The 13665-nt window shown below is 45.4% G+C and overlaps 1 protein-coding gene across 27 annotated transcripts in view; it reads right to left on the reverse strand.

Moving 5' to 3' along the window:
• EXD3 (exonuclease 3'-5' domain containing 3) overlaps positions 1-13665 on the reverse strand; it is a 301259-nt gene that overhangs the window by 195719 nt on the left and 91875 nt on the right. For 20 of the 27 annotated variants that reach the window (XR_015703805.1, XR_015703804.1, XR_015703803.1 and 17 more), the window contains 3 exons: positions 8087-8151; positions 3758-3928; positions 2323-2490 (listed from right to left, as the gene is read on the reverse strand). Coding sequence is in view for 23 of the 27 variants with exons in the window: in XM_087753502.1 (XP_087609628.1) it covers positions 2323-2490; positions 3758-3928; positions 8087-8151 (404 nt within the window). In the remaining 4 variants the exon portion in view is untranslated. Of the gene's footprint in view, positions 1-2322; positions 2491-3289; positions 3451-3757; positions 3929-8086; positions 8152-10456; positions 10521-13665 lie in introns of those variants that run through there. The other 7 variants (XM_087753517.1, XM_087753498.1, XM_087753499.1 and 4 more) reach the window with 6 other exon arrangements.

Below are 13665 nucleotides of genomic sequence, written 5' to 3' on the forward strand. Positions count from 1 at the left end.
GTCCACCCGCCGGCCCGAGCAGGCTCCGGGACAGCCCGGGTCGAGGGCGGCGTGGAGCCACGGCCCATGGCTCTGGAGGGCTTCTGAGGAGGGGACAAAGCCGCCACGTTTCACCTGAAGCTACCTGAGCGGGAACGTTAAACCCTCCTGCCTCTTCGCGCCATGGAGCGCAGCCCTGGGAGCCCCTTGTGCAGCTCCAGAGCGCCCTGCACGGCCCCGCGCTGCCATATCCCTCCAGCAGCTGCAAACTCCCGTCACAAAAGAATGGATAAAAACCCCAAACAGGCCAGGCGCCTCAAAAACCCACTTGGACGTCCCTGCTTTTTCCTTTAACTCCCACTGTATCAGCTTGGTTTTCTGCGTCATGGGAGCACTAGTGCCATCCGCTGGCCAGCGCTCCCCATCAGGTGCCTCCTCACCACAGCTATGATTTTACGCTGCTAAATCAGAAGAAAGTTGCCTCCACCTGCGCCATCTTCCACCGACCCCACCTCCGCCTGTACACAGCTGACGATTTTCCTGCCGCCCCCACGGCACCCGCCTGCCGCGATGCACAAACTGGTTCAGTTTCAAGGCATACAGGGAGGGCCAAGTGCACTTCAGAAACAAAAAACCACCATGGCCGTCCCCAGGGATCTCTGGGATCTCATTTTCTGAAGAGATCTTTCTCCAAAACCTCTGCGAGAGAAAGGAGCCTTAACCCCCAGGGCAGAGCTCCATGGTTCGCACACCACAGTAGGAAATGCATCAAAACAGGCAAAGGGAATCATGTGCTCTAGAATAAATGCATGGTGTCTTATCATAAATACAGCGAGAAAATAAATAATGATAGCAAGGATTTATAAGGATTTCTGTCCTTTCAGGTGAGAGACAGAAGAGCCCAAAAGCCTACATGTGAATCTGCTTTACTGCCCCGTCTGAAAGACGGGGAAGAGAAGGACGAACAGACAGGCCCCAGCCCACTGCAAGTGCTCAGAGCCCTAGTTCCAGGTTTTTTGGGGTTAGTTGCTGTGAACTTAGGTATGACCAGTCCCCAAAGGCAGTAAAAAATTTCCTGTTATTCTTGAAGATAATTCTATTCATCCTTCTGGCAACAAAACAAAACTGGAAGAAAGTTATGGCTGAGAGTAAGCAACAGTTGAGGTTTCCTGTTCTTCACACTGGGAATGGCTAGTAAATGAGCTTTTCTGTGGAAGAAAGAACAGAAAAACAATTCCACCAAAAAAAAAATTTAGAGCTTTCCAAAACCAGATCTAGGAAGAACTGCATTTCTAATGACAACAATAAATACCTTTGGAGCCATGAACTTAAAAATCACAGTTGAATACAGTTAAATACTGCATTTCTGTTAGGGTTTTCAAATGCTTACGTTCAAAAACTTACTGAGCAAAAGAGTAAGTTTCAAGCAGCTACCTGTGACCCTCCCATCAAATATGAAATATCCTTGTTTCAGTATTCAAAGAAACCAACAAGAATGGAATTCCACGGTCTCACTTGGGAATTCAGCTTTACTGAAGAACAGGATTTTAAAAACACCATTTGACTCTTTTTCTTTTGCTAAACAAGATCAAGCTGTTCTACGCCATGGAAGTGAACCATCTTCCTTTGAGAAAAACAAACCTATGTTTTTTGCCTTAAAAAAAAACAAAAGCATTAACAGTATTGTAGTTTGCTCACGAGAACACTCGCAAGGCTACCAAGACATCGGGGTGAGGCCAGAGATACTGCAAGTACTCTAAACTGCAGGGTAAAACATATCAAATTCTGGGTTTGGTGAACTCCTGCCGGTGTCAGCCACTCGAACTCAAATACATGAGTAGTAACACATTGTGAATATGAGCCTCAACAGTAAAAAGGCTTCGAAACTCCTCAAACCGAGAACCCTTTGGTTAGGGTAATCACGTGGGAACAGTGAGATTTCCCAACCCCTCCTGACTGCAGGCAGATTGGAGATAGCACAGCAGGTCCATGGCCAACTACTAAACCCCCTTCTTTTCTTGCCAAGGACAAGGAAAATAAGAAAGAACACAACCACCCCCTTAAATTCTCCAAATTAAACCCTATTAACCTATTACTTTCGAAGGTCAAAACAGGGGTGGAGGAAGGATTCACTGGCATTCTGTACTCAGGCATTAGAAAAAATGAGGTTGAACGCAGCCTACTCGTGTACCCGGGAAGACCACGCTAAGCTCTACCATTCACAGTGTGCAGCTGCTGCGATGAAACGGAATTCACATTGAAATGCATCCAAAAAAAGGACACAGACATTAGCAGTGAACTAGAGAGCTGGGTAGGTAAATTTATTTGAAAGACATGACCCACCTCTTTGTAATTGCCCTTGTGATAAAGATGACTGACGTGTCCAAGCAAATAGTTCCGGTCTGCTGTATGGAGCTGGTAAATGCTAATCAGAGGGTCAAGAAGATTAGCTGGGCACTGGGCTAGTATTCTGAGTACACGGGCCTGCAGCTTCTTCAGCTTGATGCCAGACTGGGGGGAAAAAAAAAAAAAATCAAACACGGATTTAGTAAAGATGGCTACAATTCAATGGCAGTTGAAAATGCAGCTTGTTTAAACAGTGCAATAAGCCAATTCCTTGGGAAGGGATTCTCCAATTTCCCCATGGAGTCTGCAAGCAGAAATCAGAACAATATGATACACATTTTTTTCAGAGCATCCAATTTAAAAACATTAAATGTTTGCAGGATAATTCTGGAAAAGACATATGGCCTTGTGCAAAAGTAAAATATGAAACGGGAAAAATGCCCTCTTTTACTAGCACAGCTATTTAGAAATTCTCCCCTCTAATTCCCAGCAGAAAATCTTTGAATCCAGTGACTCCCCTCAAGGGAGATCTCACCTATCAGGCACAAGAATTCAATTTTCATTCCCAGGCTGGCTCCTGGGTGCAAGAAGGGCAGGAAAAGCAAAAGCATCGTCAAAAGACGCACAGATACAAGTATTAATAATAATTAAGTATTAATCCTTGTGTTCCTACACGATCATTCTCTTAGGACGTAGGAATTGCAGTGCCAGCAGCCCTTCGCTGCACTTTGCAGATACTGTAACGGCAGAGCTCAACATTTAAAAGGAGCCATTTGGAAAAATGGGAAATGAAACAACACAAATACATATCCTGCAGTGCAGAGCCAAAAGCATACAAAAAAGAGAAAACCTCAGTAGGTCAGAACATATGAAGGCATAAGGAATGGTAAACATTAGGATGTATAATCTGATGACCCAACGTTACAAAGCTAATCATTCAGCTGCCGAAAAGTCATACTGTTACCATTTTCTGCATTCCCGATGATAAAAGCTCCCCACCATATGGCAGGAGTTAAGCAATCGTACAGGCTTCTATTTGCAGAACTGGAAGAATACGCGGAGTAGATTACTGCAATTGGTTTTATCCTGACAGCAGGGATGTGAGTTCCAGTGGGAAAGCCTCCAGCCCAGCAAAGGCTGCAAGATCAGCGCTTGATCAAAGTGGTTTGATCTGGAAAGATGGAAATCCCAGCTTGGGAGGGGAAACAGAGCTCTCGCATCACAGCTTCTAATATTAATTTCATTTTCAGGCCAGCGTACAACAGATAACATCATCTCAGTACGAATTTCACACCTCATCACACCGTGTTTGTATGAGACTATAGAGAAGATGCTGGACTATGGAATAAAGTGAAATCGGGGACACTTGAGGGACATGAAAATCAATTGCCCTCTCCTTTCTCCCGGCTCTCTGGCTCTCTCTTTTTCTAACCTGTTGAACAGCAGGATGCTCTTTTATCCAAAGCTGCAGCTCGGCGGTGATGTAATACCCGAGGGAATGCCCCTTCCCCTTCCAGTCACCGCTGCTCTCCAGCATGTCCAGCAGTCCTGCCAGTGGGTCCTCCAGTCCCGCAAAGCCCCGCCTGATTTCTTCCTTGAGCTGCTGAGATACAAAACCACATTGTCATGTACAAAAAGATTAGTGAATCCTCCCTTCCCCCAGCTGAACACAAAGCTTTATTTTTTTTAATTTAATCTATTCAGAGAGGTAACTGTTGCTATTCAGCCACCATCCGCGCCTCCAGTGACTTTTCATGTCATTACAGATTCCTTCATGGCTCACTGCACCTCAAACCCAATGGGAAAAGCAGCAATTGTCCACACTAATTATCCCATAAAGACAGAGAAGTTGTTCTGTGGGGCAGACAAAGGGGCTTGGGATCTGGGGGAGGGGGAGAAAAGAAGTGAGCTGGAGAAAGGGGTGTTATTAGGAAAATGGCAATATTGAAGGGAGATAACCAGGCTCAAAAACCTACTCATCTTCTCACAGACCTGCAAGTAATAAAGCATATAAACCCCTCCTCCTCGTTCTTGTACCACAAACTTTCATATTTGACCTTACACCCGCTTCAGCCACGACGGCATAACGCTCCTCACCGTAACAGGAATATTGGGGAGCACCAAAATCGCTTGGATTTTACACACAAAATTAAAGAGAAAGAACCATCAGAGTTCAAGCTCTGTCAGATTACTGCAAATGTGTACTGCTTTCCTCCGAACCTACCTGAGCAGGGTATTTTCTGTCGACTACCTACTGCCGCTGCGCATCAGGCACCGCGCGCCTCCGCAAGCCTAAAGGCCGCACGAAGGGGCTCGGGACATGGGAAAACTCCATGCCATAAATCTTAGGAATCCCAGGGTGATGTGTTTAGAAATGTGAAGGAATTGGACGCTCACTTTGTGAATGTTAATAGGCTACTTACTACCCATCTGGTAGAAGTGATAAATTAGCAGTACTGAGCAATATCTTTATAATGTTTACATTAGAAGTAGTTTCCAAGGAGCTCGGAGGGTTGGCAGGGTGAAGAAGTGGCATCCTTCAGTACCCACACAGGACCTTTCACCGCACGGTACATGTGCTGGCGTGGAGCAAGGCAAAAGCAGAGACAGAAAACAAGAAATCACTAAGAGCAGCTGCTCTCTTTCTTTTCTGGCTAAAAAGCAAAATCCGAAAGATGCTCATTCCCGCCTGCAGCCAGCACTTGTAATTTACTGTATATGATGGCCCCAGCCGTAGCTTCCAATGGAAACAACATAAAGTTTGAAGAATGACATGGAAAACAAACAAAAAAATCTACAGAAAATTTGCCAATGAATTTGTTCTTTTTTATTCATCGACAATATTTACTGGAAGGCAGTTATTTTCCATAGTGTCTTTCATGTCTGGAAAAACCACAAAACCTATCGTTTACGACAGAAACTGTTTCTTTCTCACTAGATTATCAAATGCAGTACAAAAAAGCTGATGACTAACAAAGATGTGACTTTAGATAACAGATTTCTCCCTGTAAGTATTTTTCCCTGTGGTGAGAATTTGCAGTGTTAAACATAGGGCTCCAACTTTGCTGCGAGATTCAGCAGAAGGAAAAGGCAAGCTCTTATCCAACCACAAATATCCAACACAACAGCCAAAGGAAAACAAAGCAACTCGCCAACTAAATTGCACTGTTTATAAACGGCCTCTCTTCTTTTTTTCTCCCCCCCCCCCAAGCCCCACTTCAGCACATTTATACTGAAGAAGAGCTTTCACCGCACCACTCAGCTCCTCCTTGGGCTGGAGTCAGAGCCCGGGCTTTGGCAGGAGGGACTCCAGCAGACACTGGGTCCTGCGAGAGCACGAGCCTGCTTTCACAGGCAGAGCATCTCCCAACACCGACACAACTGCCCGGAGCACTGACTGTTGTTAGCTAGAGCGAGTCTTGCCTTTGTCCTCGCTAGACTTTGACAAGCAGGGGAAAAGCCTTCCTCAAAGCTTCCTAGCAATCTGAAGACTTCAACTATGGTATGTATAGTTTGAGGGGGAAAAAAAAAACAAAGAAAAAAAAGGCATGAGACACCTAAATCAGAGAGGAAAGAGTGTTGTGCTGCCTGGCTCATCTCCCTGCCAGAGAAGGATTCCTCTCAAACGTGTAATTGCCATTTCCATTTCAATTGATTCCCATGGCAGGGAACGCTCCTTGGGGGATTTCTACAGCCTGACAGACCATGGGAATAGGAAAATTTTGCTGATGCTCAAACTACACACTCCACTCAGATTTGGTCCCTTATTTCTAGTTATGCAGCTCAGGGCAGTCTGCTGATGCTTCTTGGTTATTCCAAAACTGTCTTTCCTATGTAGGAAACGACCGCTTCTTATAACCACGTTCCAGAACCGAGGTTGTGCCATGGGCAGATACCCTCCTTCCGTGCGTGGTCACTGATCTGGGACCAACGGGCTGATTCACACCAGTTAACAGACAGTATTGACTCACAGTCACGCACAGCGAAAGGCAAAGAAGCTCCCTGCCATTTCAATGTCAATGGAGCAGACAGAGTTGTATTTAAGTCACTGATTTGACCCGGACAGTTGGGTGGCGGCAGCAGCACCGCACACCTCGAGCTGCACACGGAGGCCAGGGCAGCAGCTGCCCCTGAAAAAAGTGCCTACGCTTGCTGTGGGTGCACTGCACATCCGAAGGGCTGCGATGCCCTGAGCGTGGATTAGCCCATCCCGGTGACAGCGTGACGAGCACGTGTCAGAAACCACGGGGGACGTTCATGCTGTGCTCCCCACCTTAGAGGCGCCTGCTGCCGTGCCGCCAGCTGGTCCCACCACAGCCCTCCTCATCCCTCTAAACAGGCTTCCCTCGTTGTTCAGAAACACGTCCTCCAGGTTCAGAAACACGCTTCTGCCCGTGCCCGCAGCCGTGCAGCGCTGCCCGAAGGCTGGGCCCGCGGGGGACAGACCTGCCGCCCCGGGGAGCTGCAGCCCGCGCGCTCCACAAAACCACACGTCTCGCTGGGGTGACCGTTCCCGAAGCAAATGCACGGAATAAGCGGAGCTGCAAGCGTGACTCATGGGGATCCTCAAGCTTTTCCACCCTCAGCAGGAAAGCTGCGGTGCTCGCTGCCCAAGGACACGTCGATGGGAGGCTCTGTCTTTTTCAGAGTATTTTTCTTCGCAATCCACACAGGTCCCAGGGTACACAACACAGAGATTTTGATGATTACTCTTTCCTACTGTTGTTTTGTGGGATTAACTGCCCTCAAGACCTAACAAATAATATTTTTTTTTTCTCCAACTCTAACAAAACTTAATAGAAAGCTCAAGGCTTCAGAGTTGCTGAGCTCAAGTCTACATCGGTGACTGACCGTTTGGAAAGGGACCTCTCACGCTGCGTTTCCAGTTGTTGAATTATTCCGGCTGGGAACCACAGACTATCAGTAATGGAAAGTCTAAGTGCGGCAGACAAGGACGATGACTAAATGCTCCAGACACCTAGGATGGAGCACATAGGCCGGGGTACCAGCCACGCCGGCCATGGCACACAGGACACATTCCGCGCGGCTATGTGGTGAGCTGCACGTTTTTGGGTCTTTTAGAAAAAAAACATCTCAGCTATGAACCTGCCTGAACAGCACTGAGTTAAACATGGGAAACTCACCACTAAGCCGATGCATCTAGTGTTTTCCTTAGTTTTCAAGCTCCCAAATTTAGATGAAGTATATTTTACTCCCTATGAGAAATCTCCACGTAGAGCCCAAAGGGTGCTGTATAAAAATATAGCGCTAATTTTAGACAGGCGGTGTAAATTGCATTCACCACTCTAAAAGGCAAAACCAAACCAAATCAGAAAAAACAGTAAAAATACTTTGAATACGAAGGCTTTGATATTATTCCACTTGGCAAAGAGCACTTTTCTACCGACTTCAACCCTCATTTTTCCAGCTACTAGAAATATTCTTCCCCCTCCCCCAAAGATCTTCCATTTAATGGACAAGAAAAAGCGTTTAAAAGAAAACAAAAGCAACTTTGATTTTTTTTCCCTCTGTAACTCAGCGCTGTGAACTTCAGCTCTTTCATACGAGCCCCTGAGCTGCTTCCCATCACCCAGCGCTACCTTTTCTTTTCACTTCTTGCTGCAAATGCACAGGCTCTTCCCCTGCGTGCTGGAACTGAAAGCAATCGTGAAGAATTGCAGGTCTGACCTAAGCGGTCCGCGTCTGGACATGCTCTGCATGCAGTTATTAACTGCAGCGTGGAGGGGAGGCTCGGCCTTACCTTCTTCATCTCTTTCTTTGTCCAGAGAAGCTGAAGGGCTTTCAGCAATAGGAGTGGGTCCTGGGCTGGAGGAGGGGGGGGGAGAGAGAGGGAGAGAGAGAAAAGGGGGGAGAAAAACAAAACAAAACAGATTTATTGGCTCTGTACAGGCAGCCTAGACACACTGGTGCATTGTTTCACCGAAGAGAAATCAGCTACTCCATGCCACTGTGTTTGAAACCACCAACCTCCCAACTGTCAGTCAGGATTAAAGCGCTAAAATCCCTCACTCTGAAATCCTAACAAAATAACAGTCATCATCCATGCATGGCTTTAACTAAACACCCACGCGGGCTCAAATACTGAAAAGCTGTATTGGTGCATTTACAACTAAATCATGCTGCTGCTACACATCAAATACATCCCCACCGGTGCCCCCGCCGCTCCCCCTTTTTAATATCAAACCAAAATGGTCCTGGAAGAGTAAGCATCTTGCACAGGTTGGAAAGGATCATCAACACGCTCATTTTTAATGAAACGGCTCTAAAGTGTTAACCTCATCGCAACCTGTGGATGGAAGACGCGAGTGGGTGAATTTACGGGAAGATCAGCCTCAGTTGGCTCGGCAAGCGCCGGGCAGGCTTTGCGCGCCGGGGAGCCGCGTCTGCCCGCGCCCGGCCGGCCGCGCGGGGCCGGCAGCAGGCCGGGCTCTGCCGGGGCTCGGGCAGGATGGTGGCTGAGGAAGAGGAAAGATGAAATCCTGCTGTGATTAGTGGCAAGGCTGAAAAAGAGGGCGATGAGTTATTTCAAAAGAAGGTTGTTTGGAATTTTTCTCTTTGACTTTTCACCTAGTTATTTGACAACTTGCAGTCAGTTGTTATTTTGAGTCTATTGCCATTCATCATACCAGCATTATTCATCATACCAGTATTTCTGAACCAAATGTTTAGGAATATTTCATTTTAAAAGCAGTAACATTTTTGATATCTGGTTCTATTTAATTCACAGTCATTTACTTACGAAACCATGACTCAGGATATTCTGAATGAAAATCTTCTACTGCATCAACGGTTTAAATGTGAAGAATGAATTTAAAACTCTGAACAAGTTCTCCAAAAACACTCCTCGTGTGTTTAATGCACCTCCTCTTATGTTTTCATAAAGCCAAAAGAATAACGTTAAACTGAAAAGGAAACATCTTTGCAATCACCTTCCGCGTTCTACAGTTCCTAAATAGCTCATTTCCAAATGCTAGATTTCTTGCTTAGTATCCTGTCTCACTTCATATTTCAGGTCACAAAAAGCTACTTCAACTGTGAAAAGCTCTACCTCATCCAACTAAACCCTGAAGCACTGCGCTTATAAAATATTTCAAGTAGCAAGCTGATTACTGGCCGAGCCAAGTGAATGATAGTATTCCATTATCCACTAACCTCTGGGAAACACCAGCCAAATTAAAAATGCCACATTTACAATTCATAAGATAATATTTTCTCTCATCTCTGGTTGTTCTAAAACCTTGAACTCTGCCAACACTGGCTGTTCTCAGCCACTGCTTCTCCGTTGGAAAAAAAAAAGTCTCTTTTTACAACAAAACGGAAGAAAATCCAGATCCCTACTCCCTTCAAAATTACCAACTAACAGCCAAATTCAGCCCGTGTGCGTGCGCATGCATATGTGCACACTCTCCTCTTGGCCTGGCTCCCAAAGAAATTTATACACACACGGGGAAAAAAAATTAGAGCGCAACCCAGCGTGTAACCAGAGACACTGTAAATCTGACCTGTGATGAACGCAGCGAACGAGCCGGACTGATGCAGGAAACGAGAGCAGTGGGGACAGCCGTGCTTCACCTCAGATACAGTCAATAATTCAACTTGTTAAAAAGCTTTCTAAACCTCAGTCAACAAAACAAGCCCTTTTTGTACGTGACTTTTTCATACCTTACCTCCCTGTAACTGAAATCTGATCTCACCGCTATTTCAGCGCGCAGACACATGAAAACCATCTCTCCAGTCGATTTTAAACGACTCAGCATGTTGCCAGCGTGCCACTGTGCAAGCACGGGTAAGTAGGAAACAACCTTCCCCCTCCCCAAGCCCTGGAAGTGAAGGCACCCAAAAGGTAGTTATTTCTATGAAATGTCTCGGGACGCTGCCGAGCCCCGGCGTCGGGCAGCCAGGCCAACGCCGAACCGCTGGGGCAGGAGGAGGTCAACCACCCATCTTCTGGCATGACCTGACCAAAAGGGTTTGCTCTCCATTCGGTCTGTGCGTAAGAAAGAGGCAAATCCCACTCAATTCTCCATAATGGGGATTGAACAAGAAGAGAAAACACTGAAATATTAACCACGGTACACTGGTGTTGGAACAGTGCTGGTTCCTTCCTTACCTCGTAAAGCCTTGGAAGTACCTCAGGATGAAATGGAGTCAGAGGCTGAACATAGCAAAATGACTGAGGAGCAGATACTCCTAGAACCAAACATAAACAAGGGCATAAAGCAACGCTATGCTTTCACCTAGTCCCACCAGAGTGGAAAGCCACTGCAGGACCTTGAGCTACCCGCCAGCTAGGACAGAACATGTAAATGTGAAGGTCCACCTCATTTTGGCTACTGAAAGAAATGAAGAATTCCTCTATTCTTCCTCCTGCAGGACCGCTTTGGGCAACTGGCCTCCTCTTGCTTCTCCTGGCACCCCTAAAGAGCGAAAATGACTGTCTTTGGCACAGATAATGAAGCAATAACAGTACTGTTATGTTCCCATTGGAATATCAGATAGGATCCTGCTCATCCACATCCGAGAAGGAACCAGAGAAGCAGCAGGAAATTCATGCCAAGGATATCCGAGGAAAAAGGACAGGACCTTATGAGGAGTTTCATAAGCCCCCCAGAACAAATATGGAGAGCAGACGATTGCTCAACACAAAAGGGAGAGAGGAAGAAATACAAGGGAAGGAAGAACAAAACAAAGCGACTGAAAACCAAACGGTCATAACTGAACCACAAATGCATCTGGGCTCAACGCAGAGGACAAGAACAGGAAAATTCTGGAGCGACCTCCAGCCACAGTAGTCGGAGCAAGAAGCAGCAATTACTAAGATACATGCATTAAAACAGTGACTGAACAGCGCCTGCAAAAGCAAGGATGGGCCACTGAGGCCAGAGAAACACCTTCATATGTCACACCAAGAACACCCAGAATCTCCACTTCTAAAGAAAAGTTAAATTCTGCAGAGACTCTTACATCCTGAAGAGATACCCAGCTATTAGCAGGGGTCATTCATTGAGCAAAACAAACAAAACAAGGACGAGGCCATGTAAAACAGCATAAAAAAACAGTGTGGCAAGTAGGAGAGCATCCGCTCTCCCGGCTCCCAGCTGTGAGCAGCCAAGGACGGCCAGGTCTACCATGCTCCCAAACTGGAGGGGCTGAGACGCGCCCCAGGCAGCTGATCCCATTCAGTTCCCAGACCAAGCTCGAAGAGAAGGTGCTCAGCCTGACACTGATCCTCCACAGCTCCAGAAAAGTGGGTTGCAGACCATAAAATATCAGGCAAAGCTTCACCAAAGCAAGGTTATAGCACTTGGGTGGAGATCTCAAAAAGACACATCTGCACCCGCTCCATCAAGACACAAAACCCTGATTTCTTCATCAGACAGTTTCTCCAAATAGTATGTTCCTGTTTTAATAACTTTGATATTAATATATTTCCTTTCAACAATTTTCATTCTGAAAATAAATTTCCTCTGCCTTGAATCTGGCACCAAAATTGGAGGAGATGGTAAATCAAATCTTTTCCAGTTCTCAATATGTGTGGTTACATTTCAAAACCATATAAACCACAAGGCTTATATTTTTGAGTTAGAAAAGTGCCTTTGAGGAAAGCCATAAACTACTTTCTGTTCATTCTCTCTTTTTCCTTTGCGCATACATCACTCAAAACCTGCTGTGATCACAACAAAAGCGGTGCCCGCGGGCTGGTGAGGTAAAGCAGTGGATTTGCTGTTGCGTCCTTGCAAAATTCTGCTGCATTATTCACTGGTTCGGCTGAAACGCCCTGGCAAGAGAAACCCACTTTCTGACCGAGGCTCCTCGTGCGTCTCGCACGGGGAAAGTGAGACATCCAACCCCAGAGGAGGAATTCACCAACGAAAAAAATCTCTCAACGCTTTTTCTTTGTGTCAAAAGCCATTAAATGCCCCATGGCCCGAGACCCGGAAGAATTACAGTTAACTAATTAAAAGATAGAGAATGAAAAAATAAAAATCCCCCCAAAAAAGGAGGCTAACGTGACTGAAATGCAGGATCACACCCACCAAGCAGTCAACTGCAGCTGAAATTCATGGACAGAAAAGGTCAAGAACAAAATGCTAACGTTTAAGTCTTCTTTAGGCAGACAGCTTATACCTCTGCCTTGCAAATTAACAGGATTTTCATAAATGTTTAATGTAACATATAACAAATCCAAGCAACCCAGCAAACAATCAGTGAATTTTTACTATTATCTACTGTTTTGTGGGCCTTCTGCCCCAATAAATCCCTGAAATCTGTCCTCTGGGGAAACTCTTGTTAATCTCAACAAGCCTTCGAGATATTTTTCTGAAAGGAAAAGAAAGGTTCTAGATATTTCAGTGTCGCCAGAAGCGCAGCTAGCCCATTTGCACTTAAAAACCAAACTACATAAATGTACAGGCGATGCCTAACTGGGGCGGGGGGGAGCAGAGTTATTCCGCCCGCTCCTGTTTCAGCAGCATGATGGGTCCACCCAACGCTCTGTAATTGAAATGACATCGGAAAACCAGCAAAGAGCATGCTCTGTGGCTTCAGAATTACTCCAAGTTGCTTATCAAAACCTACTTTGTCTCATTTTTTTTCAGAAACGTGTCCGTTGTTCACACCGAGCGTCTGCTAATTTTCTAGAAGAGAAGGCTGATAGGGAACAGAAATAACATCTTGCATTTTGGTGATGCAAAAAAGGAACAGATACATTTTCTAGTGACAAATTTTGAAGCTCTAAGAACAAGCTGATTTAATTCAAAAGACACCAAATTCCTCCATAGAAACTCACAGGTTTTTACACCTTCTAGCTTTTCTTGCTGTGCCTACTTTTAATGAACACACATAACATAAATAAACCTTCCAATCTTGTTTAAGTATTTTTGAGCTTGAGAAAATGATTCCCTATGGAATTCCTCCTAGCAATGTGAAATGACATTTAAAAGACACTAAAACAATTTTAGAATACAGGTATTACACAATACACATTGTAAAATTCTGGGTTGTAATTAAAAAAAAAAAAGAGGAAGTAGATACAATAAAGAAACACAAGGTAACACGCTATATTATTTCAAAATAAGTAAAAAGACTACAGAAAAAGCATGCATATGTGAGTACGTGGGTATTAGCCGGCGGGGCATGGCAGTGCCATTCTTCTTTTGCCTTGTAGGAGGCTTTTTCAGTAATTTGTTCTTACTCGGATTTATCCCAGGGTCTGGGGAGAGATATCTAACGTGCTACATGAGCATGGAGTGGGTAAAGGTGTCATAAGTACTAGAATTAACAGTCACCAATAAAAACAGATATGATGGAGATGAATGA

Source organism: Nipponia nippon, unplaced genomic scaffold, assembly GCF_047370975.1.
Source record: "Nipponia nippon isolate SJK-2023a ecotype South Korea unplaced genomic scaffold, ASM4737097v1 scaffold_16, whole genome shotgun sequence".
In the NCBI taxonomy this organism is placed as follows: Eukaryota; Metazoa; Chordata; class Aves; order Pelecaniformes; family Threskiornithidae; genus Nipponia; species Nipponia nippon.